At 42.9% G+C, this 16504-nt stretch overlaps 1 protein-coding gene across 1 annotated transcript in view; it reads right to left on the bottom strand.

The window, feature by feature from the left end:
• The window catches only part of grin2ba (glutamate receptor, ionotropic, N-methyl D-aspartate 2B, genome duplicate a), a 238127-nt gene that overhangs the window by 67034 nt on the left and 154589 nt on the right, over nt 1-16504 (bottom strand). Inside the window, 1 exon segment of the mRNA XM_071204120.1 lies at nt 13119-13311. Coding sequence (XP_071060221.1) covers nt 13119-13311 — 193 coding nt within the window.

The following is a 16504-nucleotide window of genomic DNA, read 5'->3' as shown; positions in this document are numbered from 1 at the left end:
CATACTACCAATAGAAATACATTCCTTTGAAAATAAATCGTTCTGTGTGACACGAAAAAAGGGTAAAATCATGTTGGTGAACACGAATCAATAGATTAAACGTCGTGACTATAACACGAAATGCCGTGAGACTGGGTTGGTGTGTGTGTGTGTCTGCTTCCGTTTGTGTGGAGGAGAAAGAGAAAGCGACAGAGAGAAAGCAGCATTGTTTCTGTCAGGTAAAATAATTTCACCTTTCTTCAACTAAACACAGCACACAAACACACACACACACACACACACACACACACACACACACACACACACACACACACACACACACACACACACACACACACACACACACACACACACAGACACGGACACACAAAGACACAGACGCATAAAGACACACACACACCACTGTATCCTCTTGCAGTGATTATGGTGAATGTACGTGGGAGTGTGTAAGTGTGTGTATATGAGAACAGGAATGTTTAAGTCAGGTGAACTCAAATCACTTCACTGTCATCCCACACACACACACACACACACACACACACACACACACACACACACACACACACACACACACACACACACACACACACACACACACACACACACACACACACACACACACACACACACACACACACACACATTACTCTCTCTCCTCTTCCCTCCCTCTGACTGTTTCCATGGAAACACTCTGCCTCATCATAACCCTGCACACCATATATATATATATCTGTGTATGTAGATGAATATATATATATAAATAATAATAAAAAAGATGTCTAAAGAACGGGACAGACATAAGATCACATGCATGTCCAGCAGAATCCTTTTGTCTTGATCAGATCCTCTGAAACCATCCTGTCATGTTAATATATAAATAATGATCAATCCCTCCAATATGGTGAATCATATCAATTAGTTGTTCTTGTAGCCCTGATCATTAAGTTGTGCCTTTAACCCAGTCTGCCATTTGTGAATCTAATTTAAATGTAATTGTTTTTTTGGGGTTTTAGTTTATCTAATTAAAATTGAATCTCTTTTTTTAATATAGTAGAGACGCAAGATACAAATAAAGGACTGGAAAGTATGATGTAAATGTCATACAACAAATAAACAAACATAATCATATAAAAAAGAACATTTCAATTTATTTTTAATAGGAAAGAAATAGGACATCATCTTCTCACACAAGACAGAATAAATAAATATTAATAAAAATAGGTCTGCAGTTTGGGTATCTTATGTATCCTGTGTACTCCATCATTTATTTTATTTTATGATTTTATATAAAGTGTCTTTGAGCATTAGGAAAAGCGCTATACAAATCCAATGTATTATTATTATTATTATTATTATTATTATTATTATTATTATTATTATTATTATAATAATGTAGTAACTTCAGTATTTACTGTAACCACATTCCTGATTCTACTTCCTGTATTAAATATTGATGTTTCCAACAGGCTGTGTTGAGCGTCCGGCTGACCGTCCCGTAGAGATCTGGCTCTGATTCAAAGTGCACAGAATCTGCTGCATAAATCATGAGCCATTTGCAAAATGACATGAAGCTGCAGCACCCCCCCCCCCCCAAACACTCCCCTTTAATCTTTACTAGCACTGAGCTATTGTTACGTGCAACAATGTGAGGCCCCTATCATGTTTGAGTGTGTGTGTGTGTATATGTATGTGTGTGTTCCTGTATCCTGCACACGTTGTAATGGAGCGAAACACAAGCATATGTGTGTTGCCATGGCACCCACAACCACTGTGACATCCAAGCCAATCTGCTGGGTTGCTATGGAGACGGTAATCTCGCAGAGGGTGCAAGAGAGAGAGAGAGAGGGGGGGGTGGGTGATGGCATGTTACTATTACAATGCATCGCTCTGTTTTCTAGTCAAACTGGACACATATTTACCTGGGACATGTCTCCATGCTTTCATGTTCAAAAGGCTCTTTGTTGTTCTCATACTGCCGTCCCGCCCCTTAATCTATCACGTATAATGTGTTGGAGCGCTAGCCAATAGAAGCGTGATTGTAACAGAGATGTTAGCCTTTGCAGACCATTGACATGCACTAAAACCTATACAATACAAGGGAAAACCTCCAAAAAAGGGCCTCTTTAATGTATTAGTGTTCATTTTAATTGCATTTCTTTTTTTTATGTATGCCCTTCAACCATATAGGTTTTTAAAACAGCGCAAAACATCACTGGTTAAAGCACTCCAAAAAACAACAATTATTTGAGATTGTGACTGCTGCTCAGATTAATTGCCATTAAAGGTACAAATATACAGTATATTTGATTTAGGGGAACACTATCCCTATAAACAGTGAGGGTTTATTCAGCAGTTATTTGTAGAGCTTTAAACTGGGGAGAACACAGTACATCCTAGGGCTGCTCGATTATGGCAGAAATCATAATCTCGATTATCTGGGTCAATAATTGATATCACGATTATTAAAAACGATTATCCATTTACTTTGAAAATATCAATTTATTGGATAATTTTTTTTTAACAGTATGTTTGTAACAGTTGATAACCCTGAACTTTAAGTATAATTTAAAAAAAAAAAAAAAAAATCGTTTTATTTCGATTACGTTGTTTTCGTAATCGTTGCAAGCCATAATCGTAATGGCAATTAAAATACGATTAATTGAGCTGCCCTAGTACATCCACATCTGGAATCGGCCCAGTCAGTCCTCTGATGGCTCGGAGAAAAAGTGAAGACACATTTATTGCCTTCCTTTCCATGCCAGAAACACAAATAAACATGTAAACACAAATCTGCAGCCCCCACCAGCTGTCTCTACTGTATGTGTCATGAGACGGCATTAAGTAACGTTCACGCTAAGAATGCTAGTATGCACACATCCACCCACACACTTTATAAAGCCCTCTTACATGTCAGATTGCAGCGCATAGAATCTCACTGTATGTGCAGTCGGTGAATCTAAATTCAAAGAGCAGCAGCTGTCTCCACCTGGAGAAGGAGAGCGAGTGACACCGACCCGACTTCTCTTATTTCCTCCTCCAAAATACTGTGAAACTCGTACATCTCTCTGGGTATTCAGCACATTCCTGCACAATGCAACTGCTATGTTACGATATGATTGGATACGATAGATATGATACGTAACGATTCAATTTGATAAGATTCGATAATATTTGTAACAATACAATATGATACCATACATTATGTTATGTTACAATTGGATTTGTTACAATTTGATATGTTACAATCTTTATATATACAGTCTATGGTTACAATACAATATGTTATGACTACGATGAAATATGTTACAATAAGATATGATACGACTGCGATACGATATGTTACGATACGATATAATTAGATACATTACGATACGTTGAATAGGATAAGATCTTATTGAATACGTTTCTCTAGATTACAATTTGATACAAATAAAAACATTGCAAAATTATTTTTTAATAACTTAAATATTCATAGATACTAAAAACAAATTTCAATTGGTATAATGATTATTAAACTAACTTGTTGGCTAGTTTAATTTATATCTAAATATTTAAAAGCTCTTGTTTTATATGCTAATGTAATCTATGTGTACAGTTACTACATCTGAAGAATACATGTACTAAAGTTAAACATGTTACCTTTTAATTTATTGAGTACTGAACGTCAGTAAATCTATGAAGTTACATTCAACGACAAGTGCCACACACATACACAGACAAACACACACTCAGACAAACACACACACGCATGCCCTGACACAGATACGTTTTAGCGCATGTTCAGCTGTGAATAATGGAGGAGTTGTGTGAAATATTGATAAGTCAGTTTTAATAAATTAACCCTGACATGAATTAGTCATGAGTTACACTCCTAAGCAATTACTGCTGTGCAATGTCCTTATTGGCTCGTACAGAGCAGAGGATCTATATGGAGGGTGGTGACATGCCCCGTATGGCAGATCGAGAGAATGGAAGTTGGAGTGGTGAGAATCAGATGGAGGTGTGAATCTGGTGCGTGTGTGTTTGCACACGAATGCATCTACAGTGTGTGTGTTCAGACGCGGGAAGTGAACGTGCAAACAGTGCAGTACGTTGTGCTAATGGAGGAGAGCGTGAAACCTGGTTTATCTTGGACACATGATGGACAGCACTTAAAGCAGCATGTTGTTCCTCTATTGTGACATGTCTGCATGTGTTAATGTTCAAAAAGCTCTGTTCTGCAGCACTTCTTTTCACCCTCTGTCTGAAACCAGAGCCCAGTCTGCCCTGATTGGTTAATGCAGATTAATCCATATGATCCACAACAGTAAGGCTAGACCCAAGATTTCATTCATTTCATGGCATCTTATGAGATTTATCTTTGTTTCAGTTTCTTGTAGTACTTACAGAAAACCTTTTATAAACTTATTGTAAAATAATAAAAATATTTTTTTTATGATTTTTTTTTATAGTGATTAAAAAAAAAATGTAATTATTATTTTATCTTTTTTAAATCGCTTCTTAAAACCCACCTCTTCTCCTTAGAGTTCAACACTTTGTAGAGAATTGCCTTTATTGCTTTTTAAATGGTCTATTGGTTTTACTATATGACTGTTATTATGTTATGGTTCGTGCGCTGTGTGATGGTGTATATGTTATGTATTTCTCCGCACTTTGCTCTGGAGGTTTTACACCGCTTCACAAATAAAACTAGAGAACTGAATAAACAAGCAACAGTGATATACAAATAAATTAAGAAGAGGGAAGAAAGAGGGCAGGAGCCTCCTGACCCAGATCCAATCAGACCCCGTCACACACACACGCACACACACACACACACACACACACACACACACACACACGCCTCCCACTGGCCCATAAACACCCACTCCAGTTCTAACACTCAGACAGGAATAGCATCACTAACACCCAGGTGGAAACGCTGTCCGTAACGCTGGCACACACTCGTCCCTTGGCTCAACGCGCTGCTTTAGGAGTACACTAATGTGAGGAAAGCATCCCTGGTCTCCGGCTTGAGCTTCAAAACAGGATCCATGTATCTGGGATCCTCTCCAGAAAGGAGGAGTCATCACATACAGAGCATCAGCTAGTTCCTGAGCAGTGTCCTTCACACGCTGATATCCAAGAGAGGGAGTCACACAGTCACAAGATGGAGGAACAGAAAGCAGTATTCAACGTGTACTTCAGATTAGCTCCACGTCAGAAATGAGCATGCTTGATGTCTCTCTCCATAGAGGCTGAGTCATCATGTTAATCACATCGCTATCATCTGCCTCAAACAGTCCTGATGCTCTTCCAGGTTATCTCACATCCTGTCATGTTCACAGAGTTGGGATACCTTTGTTAGCATGCTACTCTCAGACTGGAAGAGGACACTCAGTATTTCCCTAACAACCACAACCACACACACACACACACACACACACACACACACACACACACACACACACACACACACACACACACACACACACACACACACACACACACACACACACACACACACACACACACACACACACACACACACACACACACACACACACACAGTCTATTGAAGAGCCTCGCCGGGCCACAGAAGTTCAGAAATGTCCGCAGAGCTTAAAAGAACTTGACACCTTTCCAACTCTGAGCTGATTTGGAACCCGTCCACGTCTGGCAAGGTCAGGGCGGCCGTTGTCAGACTCATGATTCGAACACTGTTGTGCATTCCTCCCCCCCCCCCCCACCCCCCCTCTTTGCTCTTCTTTCTGCTATCTTCATTTGTCAGGCCTTAGCTTGGATGTCACACTGCTGGCAACACTGGACTTCCTTTACTTAGCGCCGCGCCGCGTCCTCCTCTCGTGGTTTCCCGCTGACTTTTTTAAGGAAATGCAAAGCAGAGAGGGATCGGCGTGAATGTATAACGGATTGAAAAGGCGACGAGATGGCCGTGACCGACTCTTCATCGTTCGACAGCAGACTGAAATGTAAAACCAGATGTGATTTACATATTTCTATGCATCCCCCGTTTGTGATCTGCACACTACAAAGTCCTGTGTGATCATCTCCATTAGTCACAACCCCGAGTATCAGACTGCTGCACACAGCTGGAGCACCACGCTGTGCTCGATGAGCTCCGCATGTATGACGTACTCGCCTCCAGACCCGCGGTGATCGAGCGCTCGAGGCTGTGGCTCCTAAACTAAGGAACGCTGAGTCTGTACTCTTTAAAATGTCATGTACAGACCTTCCTGTTTGGTAACTTGTGTGCTTTTATTCTATGTTTGTGTTTTTCAAAATGTATTGTGTATTCTTCATTCGTATGATGCTGTAATGCTTTGTCTGAGAGAAGCGCTTTACAAATAAATTGTACTTACTTAAGCGACGTGGCTTAAGAACCGGAGGGTCGCCGGTTCAAGCCCTTAAAGCTACCAACCACTGCCAAGGTGCCTATCAGCAAGGCACTGCTCCACGGTGCTGTATGTAATCGCTGCCCCCCAATCCTTATACTAAGATGTGTCGAATACAGAATTCGTTGATGTGGGGAGATCCACCACTCGCCCTGAGCCCCGCCTTCGATGTTGTTGGTGTGTCTTTATGTTTTAATTTGTTTACATTTTTGAATCTCCTTTTTATTATATCCATTCCTTAATGTGGTCTTTGTGTTGTCAACTGCTTTGCGGGAACAAGTTTAATAGAAACAAGCACAGAGTCAGGGGGCAGGCTCAGTCCGAATGGGCTTGAACTGGTTTCCACATGGACCTCATCCTGTTGTGTCAATCGACCCAGAACGTTTGCAAGATGGGACAAGGCTAAAACATGTAATTGGTCCCATTTTTCTCAAGCATTGTTTTTTAAGTTTATTTAGATTTGTGGGGTTATTAAAACCTGGGGTAGGTAAGTTTGAGAAACCGGCACGAGATACACTTTTTGTTATATTTCATGGAGTGCTCTTAACATCCCGATAGCAATGAAATCTTAAGTGCTTTGACAAAAAATCCATAAAGAAACATCATCAGTGGAAGCCGTGGACCTGTAAAAAGCACGACCAATCATCTGAGCCGGCCCGGCTAAAGTAACTGGATGGCCTACCTGCCTGTCAGCCTTCCATCGGGGCACAAACTTACCTCGTGCCCTCATTGGTCATGTGCGCGTTCGTGTGTGTTGGAGGAGGAGCTCTGTGAGGAAGGGGCAGATTTTTTCCGGTTGTGTATTTTCTAATGCTAGCGCACTCGAGCTGGTTTCTCCAAAATGACCCACCCCACCTTTAAGGTATTTTTGAGAGTCAGGTCATCCCGTAACCCCGATGTAGGCTTTATTTAAGCTATTGCTAGGGTTAGGGTTTAGGGTTTAGGGTTAGGGGTTAGGGTTTAGGGTTAGGCCATTCTCCACCACTAAGTCACAATGTTGACATTTTCCAAAAGAGCCTTCTGATCAAGCTGCTTCCCTTCCCTTTCCACTCGTCCATTGATTCACTCCGCAGTGAACCGTCTGCATAACGGGTCAAACATCCCAACAACCAACCAGCGCTTCATTCACTCTGCAGTTTATAGACTGACGGCCAAACGCTAATCTGCCGATTGACCACTTGAAGACAAAGGTTATCACAGAACAGTTTTAGTCAAGGCAGCGAGGCCAAAGATCTCTACAGAGCAAACTGATCTAATCTCTAACAGTAAGTTGATTAGAGGAGAGGAGAGAGGAGAGAGGAGAGAGGAGAGAGGAGAGGAGAGAGGAGAGAGGGGAGAGGGGAGAGGGGAGAGGGGAGGAGGGAGAGGAGAGGAGAGGAGAGGAGAGAGGAGGAGAGGAGAGGAGAGAGAGGGAGGGGAGAGGAGAGGAGAGAGGAGAGGAGAGGAGAGAGGAGAGAGAGAGAGAGAGAGGAGAGAGGAGAGGAGAGAGGAGAAGGGAGGGGGAGAGGAGGAGAGGAGAGAGGAGAGAGAGAGGAGAGAGGAGAGAGGAGAGGAGAGGAGAGGGGAGGGGAGGGGGAGAGGAGGAGAGGAGAGGGGGAGAGGAGAGAGGAGAGGAGGAGAGGAGAGGGGGAGAGGAGAGAGAGAGAGGAGAGGAGAGGGGGAGAGGATATGAAAGAATAGGAAAGGAAAGGAAATAAGAGGAGAGGAGAGGAAATGAGTTGAAAGGAAAGGAGAGGAGAGGGAAGGAAAGAGAGGAATGAAGAGGAAATGAAAGAAGAAGAGAGGAGAGAAGAGAAGAGAGGAAAGGAAATGAGAACATTTTAGGCAAATTTTATACTTGCTACTCTACAGATAATTATTTTTAATTCAAAATATAAATCAGCTGATTAATAATGATACGAAGTCATTAACTAAACCCCACCTTTACTTGGTGCGTTCATTAAGGGAGGCACAACGCATTACTTTGAGTACAATAATGTGACTCTAAATGCGTCATACTTGAGTACAACATTGAATGAGTATTTTCCCACTGCAGCAGGGGCGGATCTACGGGGGGAAAGGGGGGCAGCTGCCCCCCCCCACTGTAGAGCCTTGCCCCCCCAGCTGCCCCCCTAACTTTTGTTCCCTTAAAACTGTACTAAAACAAACCTACACTATTTCTACAAGCTTCTCAAGCAACGAAACAAGCATTACATTAGTTAAAAGTGAATCATTTTAAATATCATTTTAGGCCCGTTAAAAACGCAGCTACGGCCCTGCATTAAACTGCGGAGCGGCGTTCACACAGACCGCGGCTCACAGAGCTGCAGAGAGGGAGCGAGCTGTCCCAGCACCTATGGATCAGCTTCCCCTGGGAGCGTGTGTCATTATTGCAATTTCATAGATAATTCAAGTATTTTTTCAGAATTGATTTTTGATCAGTTAAAGTTGACAAGCATATGATTATATTAGCAGCAACATTTTTGAATAATTGGCCATTTTGATTTGTTTAATATTAAATTAATATGTAATAATGCTTAGTGAGCACATGCAAATATGTCTGTCTAATACTAAGACAACACATTTTTTAAAAACAATATATATATTTAATTTTACATTGTAATGCAAAACAACCTGTTCCATTAATTAATTGCTTTAAAATACATTTTGTAGTTTCCTTTCATTTAAAATGATTGAAGTAAGCTTGGGGGACTCAAAGGGCACCCGATTGTGTGTCTGAACACCTTGTGTCTCTCGTGCATTAACTTGTGTTGGGCATGAATTAACAATAAATAGGTTATATACAGTATAAAATACCACGTGCTGTCCGCCCTCCCATGCCACCCTGGCATGACCTCTTGCCCCCCCTTTGCCACCCCATGTAAAATGTGCTAGAACCGCCACTGCTGCAGTAGTACTACCTTTACTAAAGTGAAACATCAGAGCACTTCTTCACCTCAGGATGAAGCAGAGCCGTTTCAGACAGAAGAGAACAAAGCGGAACAAAGCGGAGTATGAAAGCAGACTAGAGGGGAACAGGTGAGAGAGGACAGAGGGGAACAGGTGAGAGAGGACAGAGAGGAACAGGTGAGAGAGGACAGAGAGGAACATGGCGGAGCGTTTTAGAGTCAAGAGACGAAGAAGAAACCACAGTAGGGTTGAGCAGAAGACGCCAGAAGAACAGGTGCATTCTGGGACAACAGCAGCTGCCATGAACTCCAGGTTATCTCAGAGCCGAACAGACCGACCAGTTGAAATGACATCTGAGGAGTTTATTGGAACGGACTGAAGCGCCGAGGTCAGCATGCCGTTGGACTCGGAGCGATGACACATCCAACAAGGTGCGTTTCTCCAGGCTCTGATTCTGCTGCAAGAGGCTGAATGTGCAAACTACCTTTTCTGTAGTAATGGCTGATTGAAGTAATAATAATAATAGATTTAATTTGTTAGCGCTTTTACGGGTGCTCAATGACGCTTTACAGATATAGTGAAGAGAAAAGAAAGTAAGCAACGGAGTCTGTCTGGTTGGCTTTCTTTGGGGCTTTTAACCAAGAAGATAAAATACAAAGAAATATACTTAAAACCGACATCGACAAAAAACAAAGCAACAGGAGTATTTCCAACCTTGTGCGTTTTTTCCAAATGTTAAAACGTATTCCGTCACATGTGTCACCCCCATAGTTATAACACTTTACATAAGATTAGCTTTAGCTGATGCTTGTATCCAAAGTGCGTTCAACCATGAAGAAACCCCAAGGAAATAATCCTGCCGGTTCCTTTCCTGTCTTTAAGCCCAACCAGATGGAGTGCTACTGCATTAGCTTCACACGGAGACAGCGCTACGTACAGAAGAGAGACCTTATAAGTGTACTTGTATCATTGTAATGGCCAAGGATGAGTCGAAACAGGCGTTTTTTAGTCTGCCACGGAAGATGTGTAGACTTTGATGCCGGACTTTCCACCATTTTGGCACCGGGATAGCAAATCTGATGTTATGTTTGGCATGGGGCTTTTGTTGTTGTTGTGTTTTACTTGTTGTGTGCTCCTTTTACCCCTCACTACTCCGTCTTTCCGTCTCTGCAGGGCTGGCGTGTGACAGGGGGCGTGTCTGGTTACTCCTGGCTGCAGATGAGGCTGTCCCCTCTCTCATGATGAACCTGCTCTTTAGGAGCCGGGCCCTCACCTCGCTTCTCTGCCAGAGGATTGCATGCTGCTCCGCGGTCCGGAGTGCCTTTCTGCAGCCTGCAGTCTCTTTTGTTTTCTTTTGAGTTTTTGTCGGGAACATTTTTTCCCGCAGCTTTGTTTTTGAACTTCCTACGGCCAGCCAGCTGCCTGTCGTCAGTGCCTGCCTTGGATTACCTTTGTTCATTAAACACCTTGAAACTTTGTTTGTTGTCAAGTCTCTGCTTTTGGGTCCAAGTCATATCCACACGTCACATCTGATCCTGAGCAAAGTGCCCTTGCGTGAGTGTATGGCTAACCTTTCCTCTTATAGATGCGTTTGGATAAATAGTCCCTGACACGCTCCTCCCATATGGGCATCTCTCCAAAGGCACAATCAGTATTTCAAACCAAGCTAAAATAGTGTATGTATGTCGACTTAATACAAGCGTGAGTCAGTGCGAGAATATGTATGTCTTTGTGAGCGCTGCTTTTCAAACCCTTTCATACCTACGCACACATCCGGCCTTCTCTTTAGCACAATGAAAACTACACACAGCTACATCTAACACACGCAGGGTGGCCGAGGGGCCCTGAACGCATCACAATGCTGAGCTCTGCAGCGCGACAGGGGCCACTGTTCCTCGACTCAAACGCCATTGGGACCAATTAGGCATCGAGCAGAGCGACGCCGCGCTGCACGAACAGTTCAAAAGACCTGCTGCTGAGACGGACAGCTGGGGGGGGGGGGTCTCCTGCAGGATGGGGGCTTGAGAAGGGGTGTGTGTGTGTGTGTGTGTGTGTGTGTGTGTGTGTGTGTGTGTGTGTGTGTGTGTGTGTGTGTGTGTGTGTGTGTGTGTGTGTGTGTGTGTGTGTGTGTGTGTGTGTGTGTGTGTGTGTGTGTGTGTGTGTGTGTGTGTGTGTGTGTGTGTAGGGTATTATTACAGAGGGGCGATGATCACAGTGCAAGGGATGAAAGGTGCATGTGATTTGAGTGTGCCAGCATCGAGACACCAAAGCTGTGACACTACTGATGTGCAATATGTACTTTTTTTTACATTTTAACTATTATTATTACTGACTGAACAAAGCACATTCTGCTCAGTGTAGAAATACTATGGTACAAATAAAAAGTCTGGCTTCAAAATGGTTAAGCCTTTTAGTTCTGGCAATCGAATGTATGCCTCAACAATTATAAAAGTGGTGTTAATGTCTCAAGGTTTCTGCTGAACCGAACGTGTATCGCTTACTTATAGGACGTCAATTTGGACCAAAGTGTCCGTTAAATGCAATTAAATCTAATATCAGAAATGTTTGTTTGCCCCATTTTCTGACATATTCCAAAGTCCAACGGTAAACTCCCATCGGCTTTTTGTCGAGGGAGGCCTCGTGATGATAAGTTCCCGAGTCAGCCGACAAAAATACATAATCGCTGCACCCCTCATCATCTAGACTTCAGAGATGTAAGAAGTAGAAAGTAAAGGTATTTGTGTTCTACATGTAAGAAGTAGAAAGTACAGGTATTTGAGTTCAACATGTAAGAAGTAGAAAGTACAGGTATTTGTGTTCTACATGTAAGAAGTAGAAAGTACAGGTATTTGAGTTCAACATGTAAGAAGTAGAAAGTACAGGTATTTGAGTTCAACATGTAAGAAGTAGAAAGTACAGGTATTTGGGTTCAGCATGTAAGAAGTAGAAAGTACAGGTATTTGTGTTCAACATGTAAGAAGTAGAAAGTACAGGTATTTGTGTTCAACATGTGAGAAGTAGAAAGTACAGGTATTTGGGTTCAACATGTAAGAAGTAGAAAGTACAGGTATTTGTGTTCTACATGTAAGAAGTAGAAAGTACAGGTATTTGAGTTCAACATGTAAGAAGTAGAAAGTACAGGTATTTGTGTTCAACATGTAAGAAGTAGAAAGTACAGGTATTTGTGTTCAGCATGTAAGAAGTAGAAAGTACAGGTATTTGAGTTCAGCATGTAAGAAGTAGAAAGTACAGGTATTTGAGTTCAACATGTAAGAAGTAGAAAGTACAGGTATTTGAGTTCAACATGTAAGAAGTAGAAAGTACAGGTATTTGTGTTCAGCATGTAAGAAGTAGAAAGTACAGGTATTTGAGTTCAGCATGTAAGAAGTAGAAAGTACAGGTATTTGTGTTCAACATGTAAGAAGTAGAAAGTACAGGTATTTGTGTTCAGCATGTAAGAAGTAGAAAGTACAGGTATTTGAGTTCAGCATGTAAGAAGTAGAAAGTACAGGTATTTGAGTTCAACATGTAAGAAGTAGAAAGTACAGGTATTTGAGTTCAACATGTAAGAAGTAGAAAGTACAGGTATTTGAGTTCAACATGTAAGAAGTAGAAAGTACAGGTATTTTTCAAAATGTAAGAAGTAAAAGTAATAATCCTCAGAAAAATAAGTAGTGGAGTAAAGTACTGATACCAGAAACATGTACTTAAGTACAGTAACGAAGTATTTGTACTGCACGACTTCCCACCTCTCCTAGACTTATATTGTGTTGAACAAGTGATGTTTTAGAATGGCTCTCAGTGAACACTAACACACTAACCCCAGTCTCCCCTCACCTGAGCACTTCGTTGGGGTTGCCTGAGATGGGGGTCTTCTTGTCCGGAGCTCCGTGGCACTCGGACTTCAGCAGGGTGTGCGGCCCGCGGTCCATCATCATGGTGGACGTTGCCATGGTGATGATGGCCACGCCGTCACGAACACGGGCCTCCAGGTTGTAGTCCCACTCGTCGTAGGACACAGAAAGCAGACCTGGGAGGACAAGAGATGAGAGAAGGATTAGAGGAGGTGTGGAATAATGAAAGATGGCGAGAAGGAGGGGGAACAAACACCCAGGAAGTGAGCCAGAACATTTCAAGGTCCAAGGTTCAAGGTTCAAGGTTCAAGGCTTGTATTGTCCTTTGTGCAGCAGCTACAGTATAGTTATGACAATGAACATCTTAGGTCACAGGCTCCTCCAACAGTGCAACACAATAAAACAGATAATAGCTAAAGTAAATAAAATAAAATACAATATAGTAGAAATAGTGCAGAATAGTCAATATACAAGTAATTGGAATATTGATATTTATAAGTTGCTAACAGATGAATGTTATGAATGTTCTTTCAAAAGTCCAGGTGTTTAACAGTCTGAATGTTGTTGTAGTGATCAAACGGTGGTATTACAACTTCCGGGTCAGTCAATGTGACGTCAATGTACCCAAAAACACTTTTTCCCATTGACTTACATTGGGAAAGACACATCCGTCGCTTACTTCAGCATATTACGTTTTTTGAGCAAAATCAGATACGCAGTGTGAATACTTGAATGGCCTTTGTACCTCATTGAGTCATACATGTAGTACAATTAGCTAAAAGCTGAGTTTATTTTTCTCTCCATTCACTCGACTGAGCCGAAAAATATGTGATGCTACCTAGAAGAAGCAAATTGGAGGCGGGGCTTTGTACATGGATTCAAATATTGAATTGAATTAGATAATTCAATCGATTGACATACCTCCAGACATAAAAAAGAAAAGGTCTTATTTCAAAACATGTAGCTAACTAAGTTTGAATGTATTCATGTATTTATTAAAAGACGGTAATTACCTCAACAATTACGTAACAGTAAGAACAGACCGGTATGGAAGGATTCAGATGGGTAAAGTAAAGAGACGGACAGATGGAGATAGCTAAAGCGAGGAGCCATGGATAATTCTGTCAGGATATACAGAGTGTTTTGAACACTATCCAAGAGACAGAACACACACTACGTGATTACTCAGAGAGCAGATGATACCCCCCATCCTGTCTGTCCGTCCGTCTATATGTCTGTCTATATGTCTGTCTGTCTGTCCGTCCGTCTGTCTGTCCGTCCGTCTGTCCGTCCGTCTATATGTCTGTCTATATGTCTGTCCGTCCGTCCGTCCGTCCGTCCGTCCGTCTGTCTGTCCGTCCGTCTGTCTGTCCGTCCGTCTATATGTCTGTCTATATGTCCGTCTGTCCGTCCGTCCGTCCATCTGTCTGTCTGTCTGTCTATCCGTCTGTCTGTCTATATGTCCGTCCGTCCGTCTATATGTCTGTCTATATGTCTGTCTGTCCGTCCGTCCGTCCGTCTGTCTGTCCGTCTGTCTGTCTATATGTCCGTCCGTCCGTCTATATGTCTGTCTATATGTCTGTCTGTCCGTCCGTCCGTCTGTCTGTCCGTCCGTCTATATGTCTGTCTATATGTCTGTCTGTCCGTCCATCTGTCTGTCTGTCTGTCTATCCGTCTGTCTGTCTATATGTCCGTCCGTCCGTCTATATGAGTGTTTTGAACACTATCCAAGAGACAGAACACACACTACGTGATTACTCAGAGAGCAGATGATACCCCCCATCCTGTCTGTCTGTCCGTCCGTCCGTCCGTCCGTCCGTCCTTCTGTCTGTCCGTCCGTCTGTCCGTCCGTCTATATGTCTGTCTGTCCGTCCGTCTATATGTCTGTCTATATGTCTGTCTGTCCGTCTGTCCGTCCGTCCGTCTGTCCGTCCGTCTGTCCGTCTGTCTGTCCGTCCGTCTATATGTCTGTCTATATGTCTGTCTGTCTGTCTGTCTGTCCGTCCGTCCGTCCGTCTGTCTGTCTGTCTATCCGTCTGTCTGTCTATATGTCCGTCCCTCCGTCTATATGTCTGTCTATATGTCTGTCTGTCTGTCCGTCCGTCCGTCCGTCCGTCTGTCTCTCTCTCTGTCTGTCTCTCTCTCTCTCTCTGTCTCTCTCTCTCTGTCTCATCTCTCTCTCTCTCTCTCTCTCTCTCTATCTGTCTGTCCGTCCGCCTGTCTGTCTGAAGGACTGTCTGTCACCGTGTGTTGGCCTCTGCTCTGTCTCTACGTCTGTTTATCTGTCCGTCTGTCTGCTATCTATTGACAATCTGTCTGTTTATGGACAATCAGTTGAAGGTTAGGTGACCTTTCACCCCGTCCATCAGCTCATTCAACTGTTTGCCAGAAAGCCCGTCTTCCTGAATCAGAAACACGTTGATTTCTAAGCAGGTTTACACATAACGCTACGATAACACTCAACAGATCAAGTCTGACATTTGACTTGCCTGACAGCAGCTCCATTTGCAACATCAAACCAGGATAAATATTAAGACACGATACAAAGAAAAACACACATTTACCATAACATCACAATCACTGAAGAGCTCAAGACCATGAAATGCACATTTGTCCTGGGATTTAACTCTAGCCGCGTTCACACGGCGGTACTTTTCCCACAAAGGTTAATGCGAACTTAGTTCATGCGAACTCTTTAGTTCGCATGAACTAAGTTCAGATCACGTTCACACCAGAAAAAGTCCCTGGGGGTGGATTAGGCAAATGAAGCCGCTGACGTCACTTCTTCTTCTTCTGCTTTGGGTTTACTGGCAGGCCGCAACCCACTTCACGGCGTATACTGCCACCCGGAGTCCCCGGCCGGAAGTCCCCGGAGTTGGGGACTGGCTTCAGTAGAAGCTGCTGGGGAGTCCCAGCAGCTTCTACTGAAGCCTTCCGAGTAAATCGCCAGAACGCCGACACCACCTCATCTCCACCGCTCCCATGTTTTATTTTGTGTTGCCATAAGTTAGTCTCTCTGCGTTTCTGCGCTGGGCTAATGCTAATGCTAATAATGCTAATGCGAGGATAATAAAATGGCGGCTTCACAAAACTTTTTGGGAGTTTTACGGGGCGTGGTTTGCAATTCGCCCAGCCAATCAGGAATATAGCTCTTTTCTCAAAAAAGAGCCGCTCGAAAGTCCCTGCTCTCCAGCAGGGACTTTCGTGTGTTGGTAAAAAGGTTCTCATGAACTACTTTTAGTACCGGCTCTTTTTGGTGTGAACGCGATCATGAACTAAGTTCGCATGAAGCTTTGTGGGAAAAGTACCGCAGTGTGAACGCGGCTTCTGTATTTAATTTGAGGATCGTCTGGCGCTTCAGTCGAACTT

This window comes from Pseudochaenichthys georgianus, chromosome 8, assembly GCF_902827115.2.
Source record: "Pseudochaenichthys georgianus chromosome 8, fPseGeo1.2, whole genome shotgun sequence".
In the NCBI taxonomy this organism is placed as follows: Eukaryota; Metazoa; Chordata; class Actinopteri; order Perciformes; family Channichthyidae; genus Pseudochaenichthys; species Pseudochaenichthys georgianus.
Note: the sequence above shows the minus strand (reverse complement) of the source record. Positions and strands in the feature narration are given on the sequence as shown.